Consider the following 21,518-nt stretch of genomic DNA (forward strand, 5'->3'; position numbering starts at 1 on the left):
AGGTTTCGAAAAATGCTCATAACTTCTATGTCCCTTGAGATATAACCTTCATATTTGGTATGCATGTGTATATGGACAAGGCCTTTCCATATGCACACAAATTTTGACCCCTGTGACCTTGACCTTGAAGTTAGGGTCCGCGTTTAGTTTTCTAAATCTGCATTTAGGTTTTGAAAAATGCTCATAACTTCTATGTCCCTTGAGATATAACCTTCATATTTGGTATGCATGTGTATATGGACAAGGCCTTTCCATACGCACACAAATTTTGACCCCTGTGACCTTGACCTTGAACTTAGGGTCTGCGTTTAGGTTTCGAAATCTGCGTTTAGGTTTCGAAAAAAGCTCTTCTATCAAGCGTTTATAGGGGGCATAAGTCATCCTATGGTGACAGCTCTTGTTTTCTATACAAATAGAAAATGATCATAATCTTCTGGATTTTTATCCACTAATAAAACAAAACTCCAATAGACATTTTTAGCTAGACTATGACCCCAATCTATAAACAAGAGCAGACAACTGTATCAAGCATTTTGACAGAATTATTGCCCCTTGTATACTTAGAATATGCATATTATTGATAAATCTATGTTAAAGTTTGCGTACCACCCCAATTATTTCCTTTGTCCTTTGACATATTGTTTTTATATTTTGCATACTTCTTTACCAACATGACCCCAATCTATAAACAAGAGCAGACAACTGTATCAAGCATTTTGACAGAATTATTGCCCCTTATATACTTAGAATATGCATATTATTGATAATTTTATGTTAAAGTTTGCGTACCACCCCAATTATTTCCTATGTCCTTTGACATATTGTTTTTATATTTTGCATACTTCTTTACCAACATGACCCCAATCTATATATAAGAGCAGACAACTGTATCAAGCATTTTGACAGAATTATGGCCCCTTTTATACTAAGATAATTGAACATTTTGCTTAAATTGCCATAACTTCTTTATTTATGATCACATTTGATTCATACTTTGACAAAACAACACTTACCTGACATACCACAATGCACTCCACCCAAACCATCCCCCATGCCCCACCCCAGAATCCCCCCCCCCAAAAAAAAAATAAATAAATAAATTGTTTTCCTTATTTTTGAAAGATCATATATTAAATGATCACACACATACATTATACCCCCCCCCCCCCCCCCTCTCCATGATGGCTTACCTTATACTGTCAAGCACTTGAATAGTCGAGCGCGCTGTCCTCTGACTGCTCTTGTTATTCATAAAAACTTCATAATAAACAGGTTATCAGTGTGTCCCCTTTTTATTCACTTTTCTGTATCATCTGCAGTTACTGTAGCATCGTCAGGATTGTTGTTTTCGTCTACTTTCGCCAGCAAGTCGTCATCAGCATCAACAAACGAATCATTCTAAAACAAATCAAAATATAAAATAATAGCAATGTAATAACACCAGGTTTGCCACAAAACAGATAAATTAGATGATGATGTATGAATGCTACAGAATGTCTGTATGACACTGATTTCCCAAAATAAACTGTTTAGTCCTGTAGTCAATGTAGCAGATCATTAGTTATATTTATTATGCCCCCCTTCCAAGAAGAGGGGGTATATTGTTTTGTTCATGTCGGTCCGTCCACCAGATGGTTTCCGGATGATAACTCAAAAACACTTAGGCCTAAAATCATGAAACTTCATAGGTACATTGATCATGACTGGCAGATGGCCCCTATTGATTTTCAGGTCATGTCAAAGGTCAAGGTCACAGTGACTCGAAACAGTAAAATGGTTTCCGGATGATAACTCAATAATGCTAACGCCTAGGATCATGAAACTTCATAGGAACATTGATCATGACGGGCAGATGACCCCTATATATTTTCATGTCACTTGGTCAAAGGTCACGGTCACAGTGACTCAAAACAGTAAAATGGTTTCTGGATGATAACTTCAGAATAATTCGGCCTAAGATCATGAAACTTCATAGCTACATTATTAATTACTGGCAGATGACCCCTATTGATTTTCAGGTCACTACGTCAAAGGTAAATGTCAGTGACAAAAACGTTTTCACAAAATGGCTGCCACTACAACTGACAGCCCAGGGGGGCACATTCTATACATAGATGGTGACGTCACTACGTTATTGTCACCTCTATGCTAGGACGCATCACATTCCCCTGGTTAGGGGATTTGTGATTCCGCCAAAATAGTTCCGCGTAGGAATGAATTTTTTTTTTTAATGAGAAAAACGGTGTTGAATATGTGTTTAAAATGGAATGTTATTTAAAGAAATTTTATTAAATTATGTTTAAGGGTGATTTCAAATGTCTATAAAGAAGAATTGCAATTATTAGAAACATGTTTATCTGTCTTACTTTCGCTTTCACAATTCAATCGTAAACATGGCAAGTCCAAGAGATATCATACTTGAGGTTGCTAAAAAGGGAGGATTTCCCATGCCACTCAAGGAACTGCAAATCGAAGCGTTACTTTGTGTCATTGAAAAACGTGACATTATGGCTATACTCCCAACAGGTTATGGTAAAAGCCTGATTTACCAGCTGGCACCACTTATCCTTAAAGATTATTATAATCTACAGAAGTCTGTTTGCATCGTGTTGACACCTTTGAACAGTATTATGCAAGATCAGATCATTGCACTGCAAAAGATTGGAGTACAAGCCTGTTGTGTGGACTATAACTGTCAGGGTGGTCAAGCATTGTTTGATGATGATGGTGATGAAGGGGGTGCTAAATCAGATGGAGATGTAATATTAACGGTCCCTATGTCCGATATTGCTGATGGAAAGTTCACATTGGTGTATTCTCACCCTGAGGCGCTTTTAAGCACTGATACGGGGAAATCCTTGATACAAAATTTGGAGAATAAAAAAATAATTTCGTGCATAGCTGTAGACGAGGCACACATGATTCTGGAATGGTAATTGTTTCTATTATTTATACTGATGTTTAATACATATACACATGGCTGGTAGATTTAACACTTGAAAAATGGTGATTAAACAGTTACCTAATCCACCCCTGATCCAGGTCTCCAAGTCACCTCACCAACAAAATTTCACCTACATGATTATAGCCATTCACTAAGCAAATATGAAGATATTCAATGAGTAAGATATGTGAAATACTCCAGAGTTTGGCAGTTATATCACCTATCTTGATTTTAAATTTGATCCTCAAACTGATCCTGGATCACATACTAATTCCAATTTCAATTTCAACTACTGAAATGCTTGGAAAATTTACATGTGTATTCCGTTTGATATTCTGAACAATTAACCCTTTGCATGCTGGGAAATTTGTCGTCTGCTAAAATGTTGTCTGCTAAATTTTTAAAATTAGCATTTTCTTCGATTTTTTTTTCAAAGAATACTATCAGAATAGCAAACAGTTTGGATCCTGATGAGACGCCACGTTTTGTGGCGTCTCATCTGGATCCAAACTGTTTGCAAAGGCCTTCAAATTCCGGTTCCAGCGCTCAAAGGGTTAATGAAGAACAATCTTTAATGAAGTATGACTGAGTTACGATAGTACTTGATCCCGATATAACTTTTGGCACTTGATCCTTTGTGAACATGGGGCCAGGTGATCACTTCAGGATGCATTTTTTTTTTAAACAACACACACAACTGAATAATATGTGTTTATTAATACATAAAATACATATATAAGTCCAAAAGAGGTATAATGATAAACACAATAATGACATCAATAATGCTGTACTTTTTTATAATGGTTTATGATTATGACAATGATGGTCAGCTGACAATCATTTGAGACACTGCATACAGTTTTCTGCTCAACAACTCTGAATTGACACTTGTAAGAACTACACAGTTTTTAAAATAAGTTAAAACAGGGTCATTATCCATATTTTTTTCACTGAAAATCTTTCATACTGAAAAGAGCAAAACCATGGGATAGTATTATGGACCTATGTCTCTGGCTCATTTAACCTGACAGATAATTGATTTCCAATCCTGTGCATTTTATGTCATGTTTTTCTTTCACAAATAAAAAACATTCAATAATACAAGTTGACATGAGGTGAGGTAGCAACAATTGTAAGATTGAATGACAAAAGTCTAAGTAACACATATTGAATTTCACTTAAATAATTCAAATAAGACAGGAAATTTTACTAATAACACTATTTGTACCTCAATTTCATCAATATCAAAACAGTTTTATCATATACATGTACTTATATTTATATACACGGAAAAGTACAACACAAATTTATTTATAATATTACGTTAAAATATTATTCACAGTTAGGCTAAGAAAATAAACGTGTCACTCATGACCAGAACAACCAGGACTCACACAACTTTTGTCACTAGTGGCTATTTTAAAACATTATAATGAATAAATCATGCAAAACAAGTTAAAAGCTACACAATTTTTAATAGTTAACACAAATTGAAAATAAATAAGGAAGTGTTTGCATATTTCTCATATCTAAACAAGAGATGTGTTTGTCAGAAACACAATGCCCCCTATTGCGCCGCTTTGAATCCATATCTTTGACCTTGAAGGATGACCTTGACCTTTCACCACTCAAAATGTGCAGCTCCATGAGATACAAAATGTACACATGCATGCCAAATATCAAGTTGCTACATGTATCTTCAATATTGCAAAAGTTATTGCAAAACTTTAACCTACGTTAAAGTTTTAGGTTAAAGTTTTGGGACAGAATGACAGACAGACAGACAGGTTAAAAACAATATACCCCCGATCATTCGATCCGGGGACATAAAAATGATTGCATGAACAAGACTGACATATGCTTCATCAATCACATATTACTATGAGTGAAGTAGACCACTCTCCATTGCACATATGTGCCCTCACAAAAAGATTTCTCCTTTTTAAATACTTAACCTGATAATACAAATGCCATACTAGTAACTAATGTTTTCCAACAATTTTGGGTAAAAATATCCAGTGGAGTAAGTTCATATGGTGACAACTATTCATAGAAAGTTCTCACTGTTTTTGCTTCTGATATTTGGGTAGAGAAAAAATGGATGTTATATAGTTAGATGAAAAGTAGAATTCTTGTCTTTTTACATAAATGTAATAACATGCATTCTTATGTGATGCCATGGTTATAGGTCCAGTAAATGCAATAAAACTTTTTTTCTGACATATTTTAGCAATCAGACTGTAAAAATTGTAAATGGTATGACAATTGATACATATTTCTTCAACAATTAATATCAAAATATTGTGCATCTGGTAGAAGGAATTGCTGGTTGCTAAAATCAAACTTTTGATGGTCTGTGCTCAATATTTACACATGATTTATTTTACAGGTTACAAAACAATATTAATGTTCCATTAATATTAAGCGCCATAAACCATTTCTCAGACTTCAGGTGTGTTTTTTTATGTTGTTTTTTACACAATTTAATTTTCATGTGCACTTAAGTTAAAGAAGGATACAAAACTTTAGTGCAAATAGCAAAAAGCAAAAAAACCCACATTTTTTTCAATTTTGCAAAAATAAGTGTTGAAGATCTGACTACAAAAATCAATTTAACGAGTCCTTATTGGCATTAACAGCATCCCTTATTAGTCTTCATTGTCATCAAAAGCAAGCTTATTAACTGCTCTGGAGCTGTGCCTGATTATAAAGTCCTTTAATTTGTCTTTGTTCACAGCACCAATCACATTTGATGAAATTTTCTTGAAAGGATTCATTTGTCTACCCTTCTGATAGTTGAAAGGCCTTATTTTTCGAATTGCATCCCCTAATCTTGAAATATCTTCTGATATTGACTTTCTGGAGTGTCTATCTTTATGTGTCTTGCTTCCTTCTAGTCCATTTACCATTGCACTGATTACAGGTGCTGCCTTCGATATTCTTAGCATAGCTTTATCACTTTTTCCGGCTCCAAGTCCTCTAATTACGTGTTTGACAAGACGAATATTATTCTCCTGTTCCATGTCTGCTGGTTTGTTTTTTCCTATAGCATGGTCGGCCTTTTCTGTTGACCAACAATCCCAGTGCCCTTGAACTTTTTCTAGATTTTACTGGTACAGTTGTGTCCTTGAACTTCTTAACTACTGGAGAAACAGAATGCATAATTAATCTCTTTGTTCTATCCTCACTCTTCTTTAGTTCTTTCATGTTCATTTGTAAATTCAACTTCATTTCTGATAGTTTGTCCAATATTTTCAAACATGTGTCACAAACCAACAGATTCTCATGTCCTACTTTCACAAGGTCTTCAATATTGCAGCCCAGACATTCAAACTGTTTTTTCAGTAGTATGGATCGCATAGCTACATTTCTTAAGTTTTTTAAATGTCCTTGAGATGAACGATTACAGGTTAGACAGGCCCTCACTGACTTTACTGGAGTTGCTGTGTCCATGGCTACAAAAGACAATAACATAGTATTAACAAAATCTGAGCATGACCTTTTCACAGGCTTGTGGTCTTCAAACTGGATATTAACCACCGCATGCCAAATCAAGTTTGTTAGATAAACTATATACAAATGATGTTTAAGCATACACTTAATACAGCATAGTTAAAGCAGGGCTTTTTCATGCTGATTTTATAGCCGTTATTCAGTCATATTCCCAATGGCAAAACATACCTTTTTTCCAAAATCCACTAAAAACATTCCCAATGGTGAATGGATAGTTTCAGTTTTCAAAGTATAGAAATAAAAAGATTTTCAGTGTAGAAAAAGGACTGGTAGGTTGAAATAACCATTTTTCTGATAGGTTTTCAGTTTCTATTTTATAACAATTAACTTAGAAATTTTACTAATAATATTTACCCAATTTAGGGTGAATTGACACTTCAATTCCCAATTTCAAGGGTATGGGTCATGTTCCCAAGTAGGGTATACCTAAGGTAAAGGAATAAATCAACTAAGTTTAAGCAAGAAAGCTTTTGTATTATGCTTACAGGGGGATAAATGCAGCAAAAAGTTAACTGGAACTGATTGAATTAGTTATGTTTTGAAATGTGAATATGGATATAGGAGGCTTTATAATTTTCAAATAAACTTTTTGCTGATTGATAACAAATGCCATGACAATGTTTTGAAATACTAATTATATTATTATTATGTAAATGATTTTTAATAATTCTCTAAAGGGTGAACTTTAATTGGCTATTTTTGACAAATAACTGCATATGCTGTCTTGCCTAATCTGTTATCATACAAATAAATTTTACCCTTTATTTTTACATCTTCTCACATTAACACTAAATCCCGAAAGAATTATCGTGGTAAAAAAATTCAAAGTTTTTTGCCGGGTTATTCTAACCTGGTGGACTGACTGTACAATATCATACCACTTTCGGAGACTTACATGTAGTACCACATAAGAATATGTGTTCAAACCTATGAAAATGTGTAAATGCTTTAGTTTAGAATAAAGGTGTGATATACATGTTGAGCAATATAGCAACTCATTTTGCTGTAATAAATTATTTTACAATCTGAGAAAATAATTACTAGTACATGGGAAAACATCTTCAATTAGCATTAATGTGAAAATACTGAGCAAAGGCCTGGGATTGAACCCAGGACCTCCAGAGTGGTAGTCAGACACTTTAACCACGGCGCTAAAGATCTATCCCAACAACAAGGCTGTTGGAAGTGACCTTATTTCACTACACTCCTCCCCCTTTTTAATGTTTCAAGGCCCAGATTCGCCCGCTACAGCATGTCTTGCATCCGCATGGCCCTCCCAGACACCATTGAACAGCTCAGACCCATTCCCGCATTCACAGTTCTTTTTTGCCTCGTCGCCATTAATGTGAAAATACTGGGCTCAGGCCGGGGATTGAACCCACGACCTCCAGAGTGGTAGTCAGACACTCAAGAGCTAGCCCAACAGCAAGGCTGTTGGAAGTGACCTTATTTCACTACAGCTTTAATGTGTGTGGTTCATTGTTGTAAAATACTATATAACATTACTATGACATTGACACCGACAGTTAATGTAATATATCAAATAGCTTTTTATTGGTGATTTATCGTATTTCATCTAATTAAACTTACAGCCAAACAATGTATGCAACAATAAATAATAACTACAACTTACATGATTGTAACTGACAATCAGTATACTCATATATTGTTACCTTGAACGTTGACAAACTGAGATGATGTCAATCGGCAGCCATGTTGAAAAAGTAGTGCTACCCACAATTCCTTTCGCGATAGTACACAGGTCAGTAAGACCGGTGTGTACACAATGCAGGGGGGCATGTATGTTTAACAAACAGCCCTTGTATAGAGAAAAATAAATATAAGTAGTAGGAGGTATGAGGTATTTCACAGCATATAATAATAATGTCATATACCTGTGTGTTCATTGTGGCTGCACTCCCACATGCCGATTCCCGTGCCTTTTTTGATGGAGAGTACATTTTTACCATAAATGTTTCTGGCTCTTTCCTCTTAAGCGAAGGCTTTATTTGTTTCTTTCTGATGTCCTCAATTTGTTGATGCCTTTGTAGGCAGTTGGACACAGATTTCAGTTCCGTTACTGCTGTGTCCAATAGTGGCATGATTTCTTTTGTAACATAATTACTACTGGCAGGTGGCAGTGAGGAAATCAATTTGTTGAGTTTATACCCCAAAGCACAAAGATGCATGTCAGCATTATTTAATTTGCTAATGTTAGCATTCATTTTTGTTATCACTTTATTGTCCAAGTTGGAAGTGACCAGTAGACAAAGGAAAGGGTGAGAAAATCACTGGTCAAGCCTGACTGAACAATTACATAAACTGGGCATATGATAAATCATATGCTTTACTGACTGTAACTCTTAGACTGGCAACAGGTTAATTAGTAAACCATATACACAAAATTTGTTAATGGGAAATTATAGCATTTGAACATAACAAATGAAGAGAATACTTGAAATTAATATTTCAACCCTGTTACAGACTTCCCTGGGCTGAAAAATGATGTCCTCATCATAACAAACCAAGAAAAAAGTCATGTTACAGTACAAACATAATCATATGTCACAAAATAAAATAATTTCTATTCAAAATAGATGCACAATACCTATATATGTTTATTAACTTTTTACAAGAACAGCATTGTAGAAGAATAACACACTTGATCTAATCTAGTATCATCTATTCTGATCTTACCAAGTATATATGTATAAATAGGATTTTGGTCCCAGAATTCTAAACCTGATCACTGACCTCAAGTTCAAGGTCACAGGGGTGAAAAGTTGTATGCGCACCCCACGGAAAGGTGTTGTACAGATACACATGCATAAATAAAAAGGACTTATCATCTGAAGGAACACAGTATATAGTTTTGAGCCTTTTTTGAATCGCATTTGCAGACTTCTAATCCGTAACTTTTTTTAACTCTGCGAAAAAGCGGGCAACAAACGATAATGTTTTAATGTGCCAGGCAGTAATTTTAATCGCCACGGGCGGTCGGGCGTGTGCTAATTTCGAATACTGCAAAATGATATATACTACATGCAATGTGACGAGTTAACATTTCTGTGTTGTTAATTTTCAGCAATTAATTACATAATTTATTAATAATTTGTCATATTTATTAACTTTTTAGCTCACCTGATTGCTCAGGTGAGCTTTTGTGACCGGTCTTTGTCCGTCGTATGTCCGTCCGTCCGTCCGTTAACATTTGCTCGTTAACACTCTAGAGGCCACATTTCTTGTCCCATCTTCATGAAACTTGGTCAGAAGCTTTGTCCCAATGAAATCTCTGCCGAGTTCGAAACTGGGTTGTGCCGGGTCAAAAACTAGGTCACTAGGTCAAAAAAAAGAAAAACCATGTAAACACTGTAGAAGTCACATTTCATGCCCAATCTTCATGTAACCTTGTCGAAATGTTTGTCTTAATGATATCTTGGTTGAGTTCAAAAGTGGTTCCGATCCGTTGAAAAAAAACATGGCCGCCAGTGGGCGGGGCAGTTTTCCTTATTTGGCTATAGAGAAACCTTGTAAACACTCTCAAAGTCACAATTTTTGCCAAATCATCATGAAAGTTGGTCAAAACATTGGTTCAATTGATGTCTCGGACGAGTTCGAAAATGGTCGAGATCGGTGAAAAAACATGGCCGCCAGTGGGCGGGGCATTTTTCTCTATATGTATATAAAGGCAGTTTTCCCTATTTGGCTATAGAGAAACATTGTAAACACTCTAGAAGTCACAATTTTTGCCCAATCATCATGAAAGTTGGTCAAAACATTGGTTTTATTGATATCTCGAACGAGTTTGAAAATGGCCGGGATCGGTGAAAAAACATGGCCGCCAGTGGGCGGGGCATTTTTCTCTCTATATATATAGTGAAAACGTGAACACAGCAGAAGTCACATTTTTGGCCCAATTTTCATGAAATTTGCTCAGAACATTTGTTTCCTTGATACGAGAGTTGAGTTCAAAAATGGTTCCAGTCAGTTGAATAACATGGCTGCTGGGAGGGGGGCAGTTTTCTCATTATGCCCCCCCCCCCCCCTTTCCAAGAAGAGGGGATATATTGTTTTGCTCATGTCGGTCCGTCCGTCCACCAGATGGTTTCCGGATGATAACTCAAGAGCCCTTATGCCAAGGATCATGAAACTTCATAGGTACATTGATCATGACTCGCAGATGACTCCTATTGATTTTCAGGTCACTAGGTCAAAGGTCAAGGTCACGATGACCTGAAATAGTAAAATGGTTTCCGGATGATAACTCAAGAACACTTATGCCTAGGATCATGAAACTTCATAGATACATTGATCATTACTTGCAGATGACTCCTATTGATTTTCAGGTCACTAGGTCAAAGATCAAGGTCACGATGACCCGAAATAGTAAAATGGTTTCCGGATGATAACTCTAGAACACTTAGGCCTAGGATCATGAAACTTCATAGGTACATTGATCATTGCTGGCATATGACCCCTATTGATTTTCAGGTCACTAGGTCAAAAGTCAAGGTCACAGTGACCCGAAATAGTAAAATGGTTTCCGGATGATAACACAAGAATGCTTAGGCCTAGGATCATGAAACTTGATAGGTAGATTGATCAGGACTCGCAGATGACCCCTATTGATTTTCAGGTCACTAGGTCAAAGGTCAAGGTCACGGTGACAAAAAACATATTCACACAATGGCTCTCACTACAACGGAGAGCCCATATGGGGGGCATGCATGTTTTACAAACAGCCCTTGTTAAACTTTGCCATAACTTTTGTAATATTGATGATAGCAACTTGATATTTGGCATGCGTGTCTATCTCATATAGCTGCATATTTCGAGTGGTGAAAGGTCAAGGTCATCCTGCAAGGTCAAAGATCAATGTAGAATATATGGGTGGGGGCATTGTGTTTCACAAACACAGCTCTTGTTGAAATATATAATATTCTCAAGTTTGAAATTTCATTCTTGTTGTTAAAAATCTATTTATCTGAAATCATAAAAAATATTTAGACTTACTTGGATTGCTTGTTCAGGGGAACTTGATAAGGCAGGTATCCATCAATGATTTTTACATGGTTATGGCCATTTTTTAACTTGGACTTTTCATTGTGAACATTTAAGCCAAGGTCCCTGTCTAGGCAACTTTAAAGTTCTTTGGTTCACATTATGTTATCCACACAAGGGAACACATTTGTCAAGGCTAGGTAACCCTACAATTAATGGTCGCTACTTTTTTTATCTAACACTGGGAAAAGTGAAAGACGCTGGGAGTAGACGGCTGTTTTAAAGTTGGTGGCAACCTTAATTAATTGTTGCTGTAAGGAGTCCCTATTAGTAAGATTGATTTGATGAAATGGTGTCAAATGATGATGTACCTTCAGTGCATTTTTGTGTTTGAGTTAAGGGGTTTCAAGACCAGAGGATAAATTATTTTGTGAATAAGGTTCATTGCGAAAGGCATATGGTATTGGAAGAAGCCAGGGCCAGTCATATCAAACATCCTACAACATTGGCACCATGCGATGCAATTTTTAAAGTGCCATAAATATGTAACCGTCACATTTATAATTACTTTTGTTGCACATTTTCAAATTAGCTGTCAAATATCCTTTATATTTGAAACAAACAGATCAAAATAACTTATATTTTAATATTTCAAAATTCAATCGTAAGTTAACCTTGTAGTACTGTCTTTGATTAGACAGACCCCCAGATTAGCAATAGCTCGGGTGAGTTGTGAATGATATTCATTGGTGTAATGATTTAATATGTTATTAAATATTTCTGCTTGTAATTGACATGATATACAGTAATTATTTTGTTCTAAAAACAACTCCTATTTTATCATTTATGTTAGCCTTTATTGTTGTTGCTTGCTGACTGAATACAGAATTAATTGCAATGTATATTTTGCAACCATTGTCTTTTGGTTTCTGTAGAAATGTGTTTATTTTTTTTTACATAATTTCATTCAAAATATAAGTAAAAAAACCGAAGTTCAAACATAGTTACATAGACCATGGATATCAATTAACATTTTGAACACATGAGCCAAACTTTTTGTAAAGATTACAAAATATTTTTTCTAAAAACATTTGAGCGCATCACAAATTTTAGGGGCAAAGGCTACTCAGCTCGAGGTAATATTTATATCCTTGTAGACATTATAAAAAAATAACATACATGTTACCTTTGTTGTAATTTTGTCAAACATGCTCTTAGCATTGAATCTTAGTATGCAGCGTTCCAAACAAAACTAAACTAGAAATGGCGCGGCAGAGGCCAACGCGTATCCCCACGCCGAATGTTTGACCTAGGTGTGCCCCAGGGTTGGTAATGGGGCCATGCATAGCTGAGATTGACCGTATTGTCATAAGAGAAGTTCAGTATCAATTAGAAGTGAATTGGTGTAGAAATGAAGAAGTTATAGTAAAAGGCAATTTTGGATGGGTGTGGTCTATGTGGGCGGGGCCCCAGGGTTGGTAATGGGGCCAATGCATAGTTGAGATTGACCGTATTGTCATAAGAGAGGTTCAGTATCAATTTGAAGTGAATCGGTGTAGAAATGAAGAAATTATAGTAAAAGGCAATTTTGGGTGGGTGTGGTCTATGTGGGCGGGGCGCCCCAGGGTTGGTAATGGGGCCATGCATAGTTGAGATTGACTGTATTGTCATAAGAGAAGTTCAATATCAATTTGAAGTGAATCGGTGTAGAAATGAAGAAATTATAGTAAAGGCAATTTTGGGTGGGTGTGGTCTATGTGGGCGGGGCCCCAGGGTTGGTTATGGGGCCATGCATAGTTGAGATTGACCCTAATGTCATAAGAGAAGTTCAGTATCAATTTGAAGTGAATCCGTGTAGAAATGAAAAAAATATAGTAAATGGAATTTTTTGGTGGGTGTGGCCTATGTGGGCGGGCGCCCCAGGGTTGGGATTGGGGCCATGCATAGTTGAGATTGACCCTAATGTCATAACAAAAGTTCAGTATCAATTTGAAGTGAATCCGTGTAGAAATGAAAAAATTATAGTAAATGGAAATTTTTGGTGGGTGTGGCCTATGTGGGCGGGGCGCCCCAGGGTTGGGAATGGGGCCATGCATGGTTGAGATTGACCGTATTGTCATAAGAGAGGTCCAGTATCAATTTGAAGTGAATCGGTGTAGAAATAAAGAAGTAAATGTAAAATAACTTAAAAAAATGAGTGATAATTTCTGACGCGGCCCCACCCCAACCGCTATAACTTTTGACCCAGGGGTCAGATCAAAATTCCAAATAGTGCAGGGTCGCACATATGCTCATAGCTACCATGTGTGTAAGTTTCAAGGTTCTAGTGCTTTTAGTGTAGGAGGAGATAGTGGCCAGGACGGACGGACAGACGGACGGACGGACGGACGGCGGAGATAACCACAATATCCCCACCTTTTTTTCAAAAAGCGTGGGGATAATAAAAAAATTACTTTAATAAGTCAGAAGCAATTGCAAAGCAGTTTGATACTTGAATTTTCTGTCTTAAGTTACTGAAATTGCATGTTATTTGTAATGACTGTGCATATATACTTATGTAGTGGTTAACATGTTGATATTCTTACTGCCAATAAAAATAAACAAACTTATTTATATGCTGTTTTTTCATTTATTGCATAAAATACTCTATAACAAATATCATATACATGCATCATATGTGTTGCGTTTTGAGAAAACTGGACAAAATGCCTGTGTGTAAAGTGTTGTCCCAGATTAGCCTGTGCAGTCCGCACAGGCTAATCGTGGAAGACACTTTAACCCTAAACAAGATTTTTGGTAATAAAGGACTTCCTTTAAACGAAAAATACCATAAAAGCGGAGTGTTTTTCCAGATTAGCCTATGCCGACTGCACAGGCTAATATGGGACGATACCTTACGCACATGCATTATGCCCAGTTTTCTCAGAATGCGACGCATATATAAATTGTTCTATGCAGAAATGTTTATCAATTACATAAAAGTTAACACAGTTTGAACAAACTGCTAACAATACAACATACGTGGACTTATTCACACAGAAAATAGTGTAACTAATTAAATTACAAACAAGTAAAATGGATATACGAAATAAACAAGGAATGTTTGTGAAACATGTCTTCCCCCTAAAATGTCCATACAGCTGTTATATGTTATGTGTTATAAAATTGAAAGGCTAAAATATGACTTTGACCTCTGAACAGAACTAGTTACATGCAACTTCCATACCAAAGTTGAGATTTATCACTAAGACACACACTTAGACACAATACATATATATATTGAAATTAAAATATGACTTTCACCTTTGGTGTATCAATACAAATGGATACTTTTGTCTTGTCATAAACAAAAATTATACAAAATGTGAAGACGGAAAGTCAAACAGAACTTTGCAATATCACTCATACAAGGGTGTCATATATCATGTCGATAAACACCGTTATACACATTAACAATACAATTTTTCTTGACCTTGAAGGTATTAACGCCAAAATCAATATGGGTCTTATTGATGAATGCAACACCTATACAAATTATGAAGTGGGACAACAGAACTAATGACCACACTTGGACAAGGCTGTCACAGAAAGTTATTTAAATGAACCTGTGACCTTAACTTATGAGGTATCAATGCCAATATCAGTGTCTTGTTCCAGCGGTATAAAACAACTACACCAAATTCAATAATTAAGTTGCAATAAGAAATTTGGTTTACAACAAAAGAGACTGACCGACGTGAAAGCTTAATGGACCAATTTATTACATAGTTTGCAAGTTTACAATCTTACCAGAGACAGTAAGGCAACTTAAATAAACATAAAATAAAAATACTTTGACTCAGTGCGGGAACCGAATTTTGAAGGCCTTTGCAAACAGTTTAGATACAGATGATATGACACAGAACGTGGCGTCTCATCAGGATCCAAACTGTTTGCTATGCTGATAGTATTCTTTAAAAAAATCAATGAAAATGCTAATTTTAGAAATTCAGCAGACCACATTTTAGCAGACGACAAATTTCCCAGGATGTAAAGGGTTAACATTATAATATTGGGAGACACATTTACAACACAGAAAATTTGTATTAATTTTATAATTTACCAAAAATCACTATTATTAATACTTTATTATATTGTTTTATTCAAAATGATAATGTTTCATAAATAAAAAGTTGATGATTTGTTGTTTTGCAATACATGACAGGGCTTTTTTTCTTGATTTGGGAAAGGGCATGGCCTTCAATTTTGGGGAAATTTTTTTCAACAAAAATGAAAAAGGGGAACACATTTCCCAAAGTAAGCATATTATTTGGGGTAAAACGCATGATTTTTTAAAGAAGTTTCCTTAGGGAAGGGGCCTTTATAAGGCCCTTGTTACAGAAGGAAAACAAGCCCTGCATGACCATAATTCAAGCTGATGCCTTTCAAAGCTGTAGGGTTAATGTCACACCTTTTCAAACAAGACGGGCAGGAACAAAACCCACATAAATTTGGAAGGGGTTAGGGTACTTGTCTCTGATCGCCCAAACACAGCATGATGGAATAACTCTTCTGTTGCCTACTCCAAGCCTTCCATGTGCCCACAGTATATATTGTCTGTAGGCAGCATGTCTGTTGGCCTTGTGCGGGTCCTCTTCATCAGCATCATCCAGCAGAAGAATGTCCCTTCGCTGCAGTCTCGCCAGTCTCAGTACTGCAGGGTCCAGCACAAGAACTGTGAAGTCCTAAATTAACAACTTGACAATTAATTTCAAAATCATTATTGTCTCATGATTTGTAAACATACACACATGCAAGTGTTATTGGTAATTTGTAGCCATTTTTAGCTCATTATTTTTTGAGAAAAAAAATTATGAGCTATTGTCATCACCTGAGCGTTGGCGTCCGGTTAAGTTTTGTGTTTAGGTCCACTTTTATCATATAGAATCAAAGCTTTTGCATTCAACACTGGCTGGCATTTTGACAGAATTATGTGCCCTTTTTATACAAAGAAAATTAAACATTTTGTTAAGTTTTGTTTTTTGGTCCACTTTACTCATAAAGTATCATAGCTATTGCTTTCAGACTTGCAACACTCGCTAACTATCATAAGCGGACTGTACATGACAAGTTTCATAACTCTGGTTGGCATTTGGACGGAATTATTGCCCTTTTTCAACTTAGTAACTTTGAATATTTGGTTAATTCTAAAGTATCAAGGCGATTGCTTTCAAACTTCAAATACTTTCATACTATCATGATCGATCTGTATCTGGCAAGTTGACATAGAGGTCATGTTCTTTTATCATTAAAACCTTTAGATAACATTTGTCACTTACAGGCAGTAGAGAAAAGCAGTGTCTTGGCTCCCTTTCGCAGCATATTCGCTCTGCCTGGGTTGGCATTTCCCTGCATTTTCCACACACACACCAGTCTGGTGACTCAGCACCCTCAGGTGGATGGTATCCACCTTCACCCCTGGCTACTGGCTTATGAAAGTCCAATATAAGACCAGGGTTCTCATCTAGGACCCCCAATATTATTTCCTCAAGCTGTTCTCTTGGCATGGTCTTCATGTCTTCCTAAAGAAAATAAAAGAAACTGTTAGAAAATAAACAATAATGTTATAAATAGTAATTAAAATTGGAATATCATTTTTAAAACTAGAAATGCGTTCATTGAACACGGATGCCTTGCTGACTGCCATTGGTAGCAGAAATAGACACTTTCCTGATACGCTCCAGACAAAATCCAAGTGCCAGTATTAAAACTTTAAAATGGCACTTACTCAAAGAATACAATGTAGTTATATTATGTTTTTCTTGCACGAAACTTCTCTTTAATAAATTCGTTTACCTTATGATGTGAAAAGTTAATGTAATTTTTCAAGTTATGCTTCAGGCAAACTAAAAGTATACAAATTTGCAAAAGGCGATAGGTAAAAATCTATAAGAGGTATAGTATGTTTCCTTTGCATTGCACTTCTTCTCAGTGATATTTTTCAGTCTAAAAAGTTCATAGACACTATAATTCACAGTTTTTTAGGTTATGCTTATCACAAAACTTGAAGATCAACTGCACATATTATGTGCTAGTTAATACTTACTCGAAATCTGTCTTTCCTTGTTTGAATGACAGAAAGGGCAACTTCATCCCTATTTGGATCAGCTTCCCGAACAGATTTTTTGCCTTTTCGGGAAGCCGGACCTTTGCCCTTTCCTCTGCCCCTTCCTCTGCCACGAGCTGAAACATTTTGTTATATTTAAAAAAAAAAATGGATGAACATATTTCTTGATTTTGTGGTGTTTTCTTTTTCGTACCATTTGACATACGACTATGTATGTCCTATGTATTTAAAAATACCTTAAATTTTCTTTGAATTTAAGTTTTCACCTACAAAAAAAACTAAGTTGTATATTAATTATTTTTTTTACAAATGATGCATGTAGCAATTATAATTCACTGCTTTTGAATAAAGTTTGAAAAAGTCAAAAGGCATGTGTACAAAATATTTTGTTCACGAATTTCCGTATATGGTGAAAACCAGAAGTCGAAATTACCTGCCATTGCCAAATATAAGGGGTCCAAATGAAAATTCTTAGGGTCAAAACACTAAAGTAATTTTAAATGTGTTCTTTTCTGAATGTTTAATATTTTGTTATAGCTTATTTGTCATATTCATGGTTAAAAAATTTCAAAAAAGCATTATTTGTAGCAACAAAGATCATTTCTTGTCATTTTGGAAGTAAAATGATGTAAAGCTATTTTTTTGCAGGATTAAAAACGGAAAAAAAACTGCAGTTTACTTGCATCAAAACGCAGGTTTCTGCTTCAGTTGAAATCCCTGTTATTGTCCATAAAATTGACAAAAAGGGACCACCGCCAAGTTTTTTTAAGCAGCTTCCTATATATACCTGGTCGAATTGGGCTCTCTGTGGCACTTGTGCTTGGGGATGCTCTTCTTTGGGAGGCTCTCCTTTTTCCTAGACGCACAGGACTGTCAAAAATGCTGTTTGAGCTTGATGATGACGTCTAAAGTGAATATAGAAAGATAACACATTTTAATAACATTTGAATCAGGTGACCAAACTTTGTGGCACTTGTATTTGTAGAATGCATGCTTCGTCTGACAGCTTTTCTAGTTGTACATGTACATACTTCTTCAAAACAGATATTTAAATGCACCAAATTCATGAAACCATATTTATTAATTACCAACTTGCTCTACTTTACGGGTATATAAACGATTTATACAACCGCTAAATTAGACGATGCCTATGAAAAAGCATTTTTCTAGACATAAGAACAGGGTTTTTTTAATTCAATGTCCGAAAATATATGGACACCGACGTGGAATTGACAGTTGCAATAAGTTTCTTTAAAATTAGTTTGTCTGCAAAGTCGTAATTACAATCAAGGCAAAAGTTAAGTCAAGAAAATGAAACATAAACTAAAGCAAGTATGCGTGATGCAATTCCATGTAAAACAAAATATTGTAACACAAAAATATCTTACCGAACTCATGTTGGCTTTCTTTGTTTACGAGGAAATTGTGTTGTTTGCCCTACGTCATCAATATATGCGTACTTCACGAAAGAAGCCGAGGAAAAGCGGAGATCGCGAAAATGTACGGAAATTGCAAAAATGTAAACATTTCTTCAAATTGTGAAATGGATATATCTTCCATAACTCTTGACAACGTTGCACCTAAGCTGTGATATTATCATTTTTTATGCAAGAGTAACTGAAATGCGTTAAAAAATAGACCAGTTTTTATGCATAATAATTGGATTTGCCACCTTATACGAGACTTTAACTATAGCCATTGTGGATTGATTTTCAAGGAGAAACTGGAGTACAGGCACCACAGAGTTCTTCTCTCCTTTTTGCTTTAGAGCATAATACAGCAACTTGTGACGACCTTTTCCAGCTAAAAAAGCTACACCTCCAGTGGCATCAAAGTAAAAGGTTCCATCTGCATTCCGTATATTGTTCTTTGCCGCCATCAGAGACTTGTACGAAAACAATATTGTTGAACATGAATGGTATGATATGGATTGCACATTACCTCGCAAGTTAAGGCTGTTGCTTTGTCCTGAAATACAATCTGCCAGGGTTGATTCCACAATACATAATTCTGTGAAAGGATCCTTGTGTTCAAATTCAGCCAAGTTCTACTCACTCTTTGTCTTTATCAGAATTTCTTTTGATTGTGGTTGGGTTTAATTCCCACTGGCAAATTGCTGGTGGTTCATGCTTCCTAGCAATTCCTAAAACAGCTTTGTAGGATTGGACATCCTCAGCCTTTATGTCCCCCACCACTATAGTGGGGGACATATTGTTTTTGCCCTGTCTGTTGGTCTGTTGGTTTGCTCCAACTTTAACATTTGCCAAAACTTTTGCAATATTGAAGATAGCAACTTCATATTTGGCATGCATGTGTATCTCATGGTTGAGTGTTGAAAGGTCAAGGTCATCCTTCAAGGTCAATGGTCAAATATATGGGTCAAAATCGCTCATTTAATGTCACTTTTGAAATATTGAAGCTAGCAACTTGATATTTGACATGCATGTGTATCTCATGGAGCTGCACATTTTGAGGGGTGAAAGGTCAAGGTCATCCTTCAAGGTCAAAGGTCATATATACGGGGACATAGTGTTTTACAAACCCATCGCTTGTTTGGGTCTCTTTATGCTGCTGCCCTTGAAGGCATATTTTTTAAATTTCCAGTCGAAAGTGACTTGTTTATGGCCGTGTAACAGTCACCATGATCTGTGCACTCAAGTGTTTTGGAGGCTTCTTTCTCATAGAAAAGACAAAGACCCAGCAACCCTCATATTCGCAATCTGCATTTGCCCTCAAGTAATCACCTCTTTAACCATTGTATACAGTATGTTCTTGAAGGAGAGGACTCATCCTGGTATCATCTGGTTGAATTTCCCAGCAAAAAGTGATGAACAACCTGATCCTCTTTTCAAGATCTGCGTTCCTTCTTAAGGCCGGATCTTCTTTCATTTAGAATACTCTAAACTGACAGTGAACTGTTTTAGAAGTTGTTCCTTTACTGTAGATTTATTGTCCAACAAACTTTCTTCAGGATTGTCACTTTCATTACATGTATTTATTTCGATCGTATTTATTTCAAACATACTTTCTTCAGACGTTCCTCTTCTTTTTGGTGAGATGTCGGCCATTGCAGTATTATCAAATTCATTATTAATTTCTGTCTCGTCCATGTCCAATATTATTTCAGGTAATGTTTCATTTTCCTTTGATATGGTGTCACATTCATCTATTATTTGAGGTTCCTTTTCAGAAAATAACCTTTTCAATGCTTTAAATTTATAAAAAATGGTTTTCCTCAACTTCACATTGTTCTTTTTGAAAGTTTGAAGACATATTTCACCAAGAACTGAATGAGGTTGAGCAATATCTGCTTTCAGAAGCTCTACAGTCATGTACAAACTGTTTGAGACTGTCTTCTTTGTCTTCAATAGACAAGTACTTCTTTGGACGCACCATCTTGAACCTGAAAAAATATCGATTTAATTTTGAAGAACAATAATTAGGAAAAACAAATAATATATTGCAACTGAAAATGTAGGTCGTATTCTTACACTGCTCGCTGACAGCGTCATAGTAAACAAATATGGAGCGAATTTTGGGATTGGAATGACTGTGTTGTGATAAACAATAGATTGTTAGCAGGTATCTGTAGTTAATAAAACATGTGTAAGTAAATTAAATTGATAACATCATAACTAGGCAATAGGGGTATAGTCTAGAACTGTGGACTATTAAATATTACAATACGGATGTCTTGATGGTAGGCTAGATTGAAGTTATGGTAGGCTAGATTGAAGTTATGGTAGGCTAGATTGAAGTTATGGTAGGCTAGATTGAAGTTATGGTAGGCTAGATTGAAGTTATGGTAGGCTAGATTGAAGTTATGGTAGGCTAGATTGAAGTTATGGTAGGCTAGATTGAAGTTATGGTAGGCTAGATTGAAGTTTGACTACTCTTAAGTTCAAAGGATCCCTGCAGATCTTCAACATCCCAGCCTTCCATAAATGCTTTTCA

The 21,518-nt window shown here is 35.8% G+C and overlaps 1 protein-coding gene across 1 annotated transcript; it reads right to left on the reverse strand.

The window, feature by feature from the left end:
* Window positions 1-15,197: 15,197 nt before the first annotated feature.
* On the reverse strand, window positions 15,198-19,267 carry LOC127863107 (uncharacterized). The gene is made up of 5 exons (XM_052402469.1): window positions 18,953-19,267; window positions 18,352-18,469; window positions 17,544-17,680; window positions 16,777-17,019; window positions 15,198-16,182 (listed from the first exon to the last, which is right to left on the reverse strand). Exons 1-5 carry the CDS (start codon window positions 18,959-18,961, stop codon window positions 15,913-15,915), a joined length of 777 nt encoding a protein of 258 aa, XP_052258429.1. The 5' UTR covers window positions 18,962-19,267; the 3' UTR covers window positions 15,198-15,912.
* Window positions 19,268-21,518: the final 2,251 nt, after the last annotated feature.

This window comes from Dreissena polymorpha, unplaced genomic scaffold (genome assembly GCF_020536995.1).
Source record: "Dreissena polymorpha isolate Duluth1 unplaced genomic scaffold, UMN_Dpol_1.0 chrUn001, whole genome shotgun sequence".
Classification (NCBI taxonomy): domain Eukaryota; kingdom Metazoa; phylum Mollusca; class Bivalvia; order Myida; family Dreissenidae; genus Dreissena; species Dreissena polymorpha.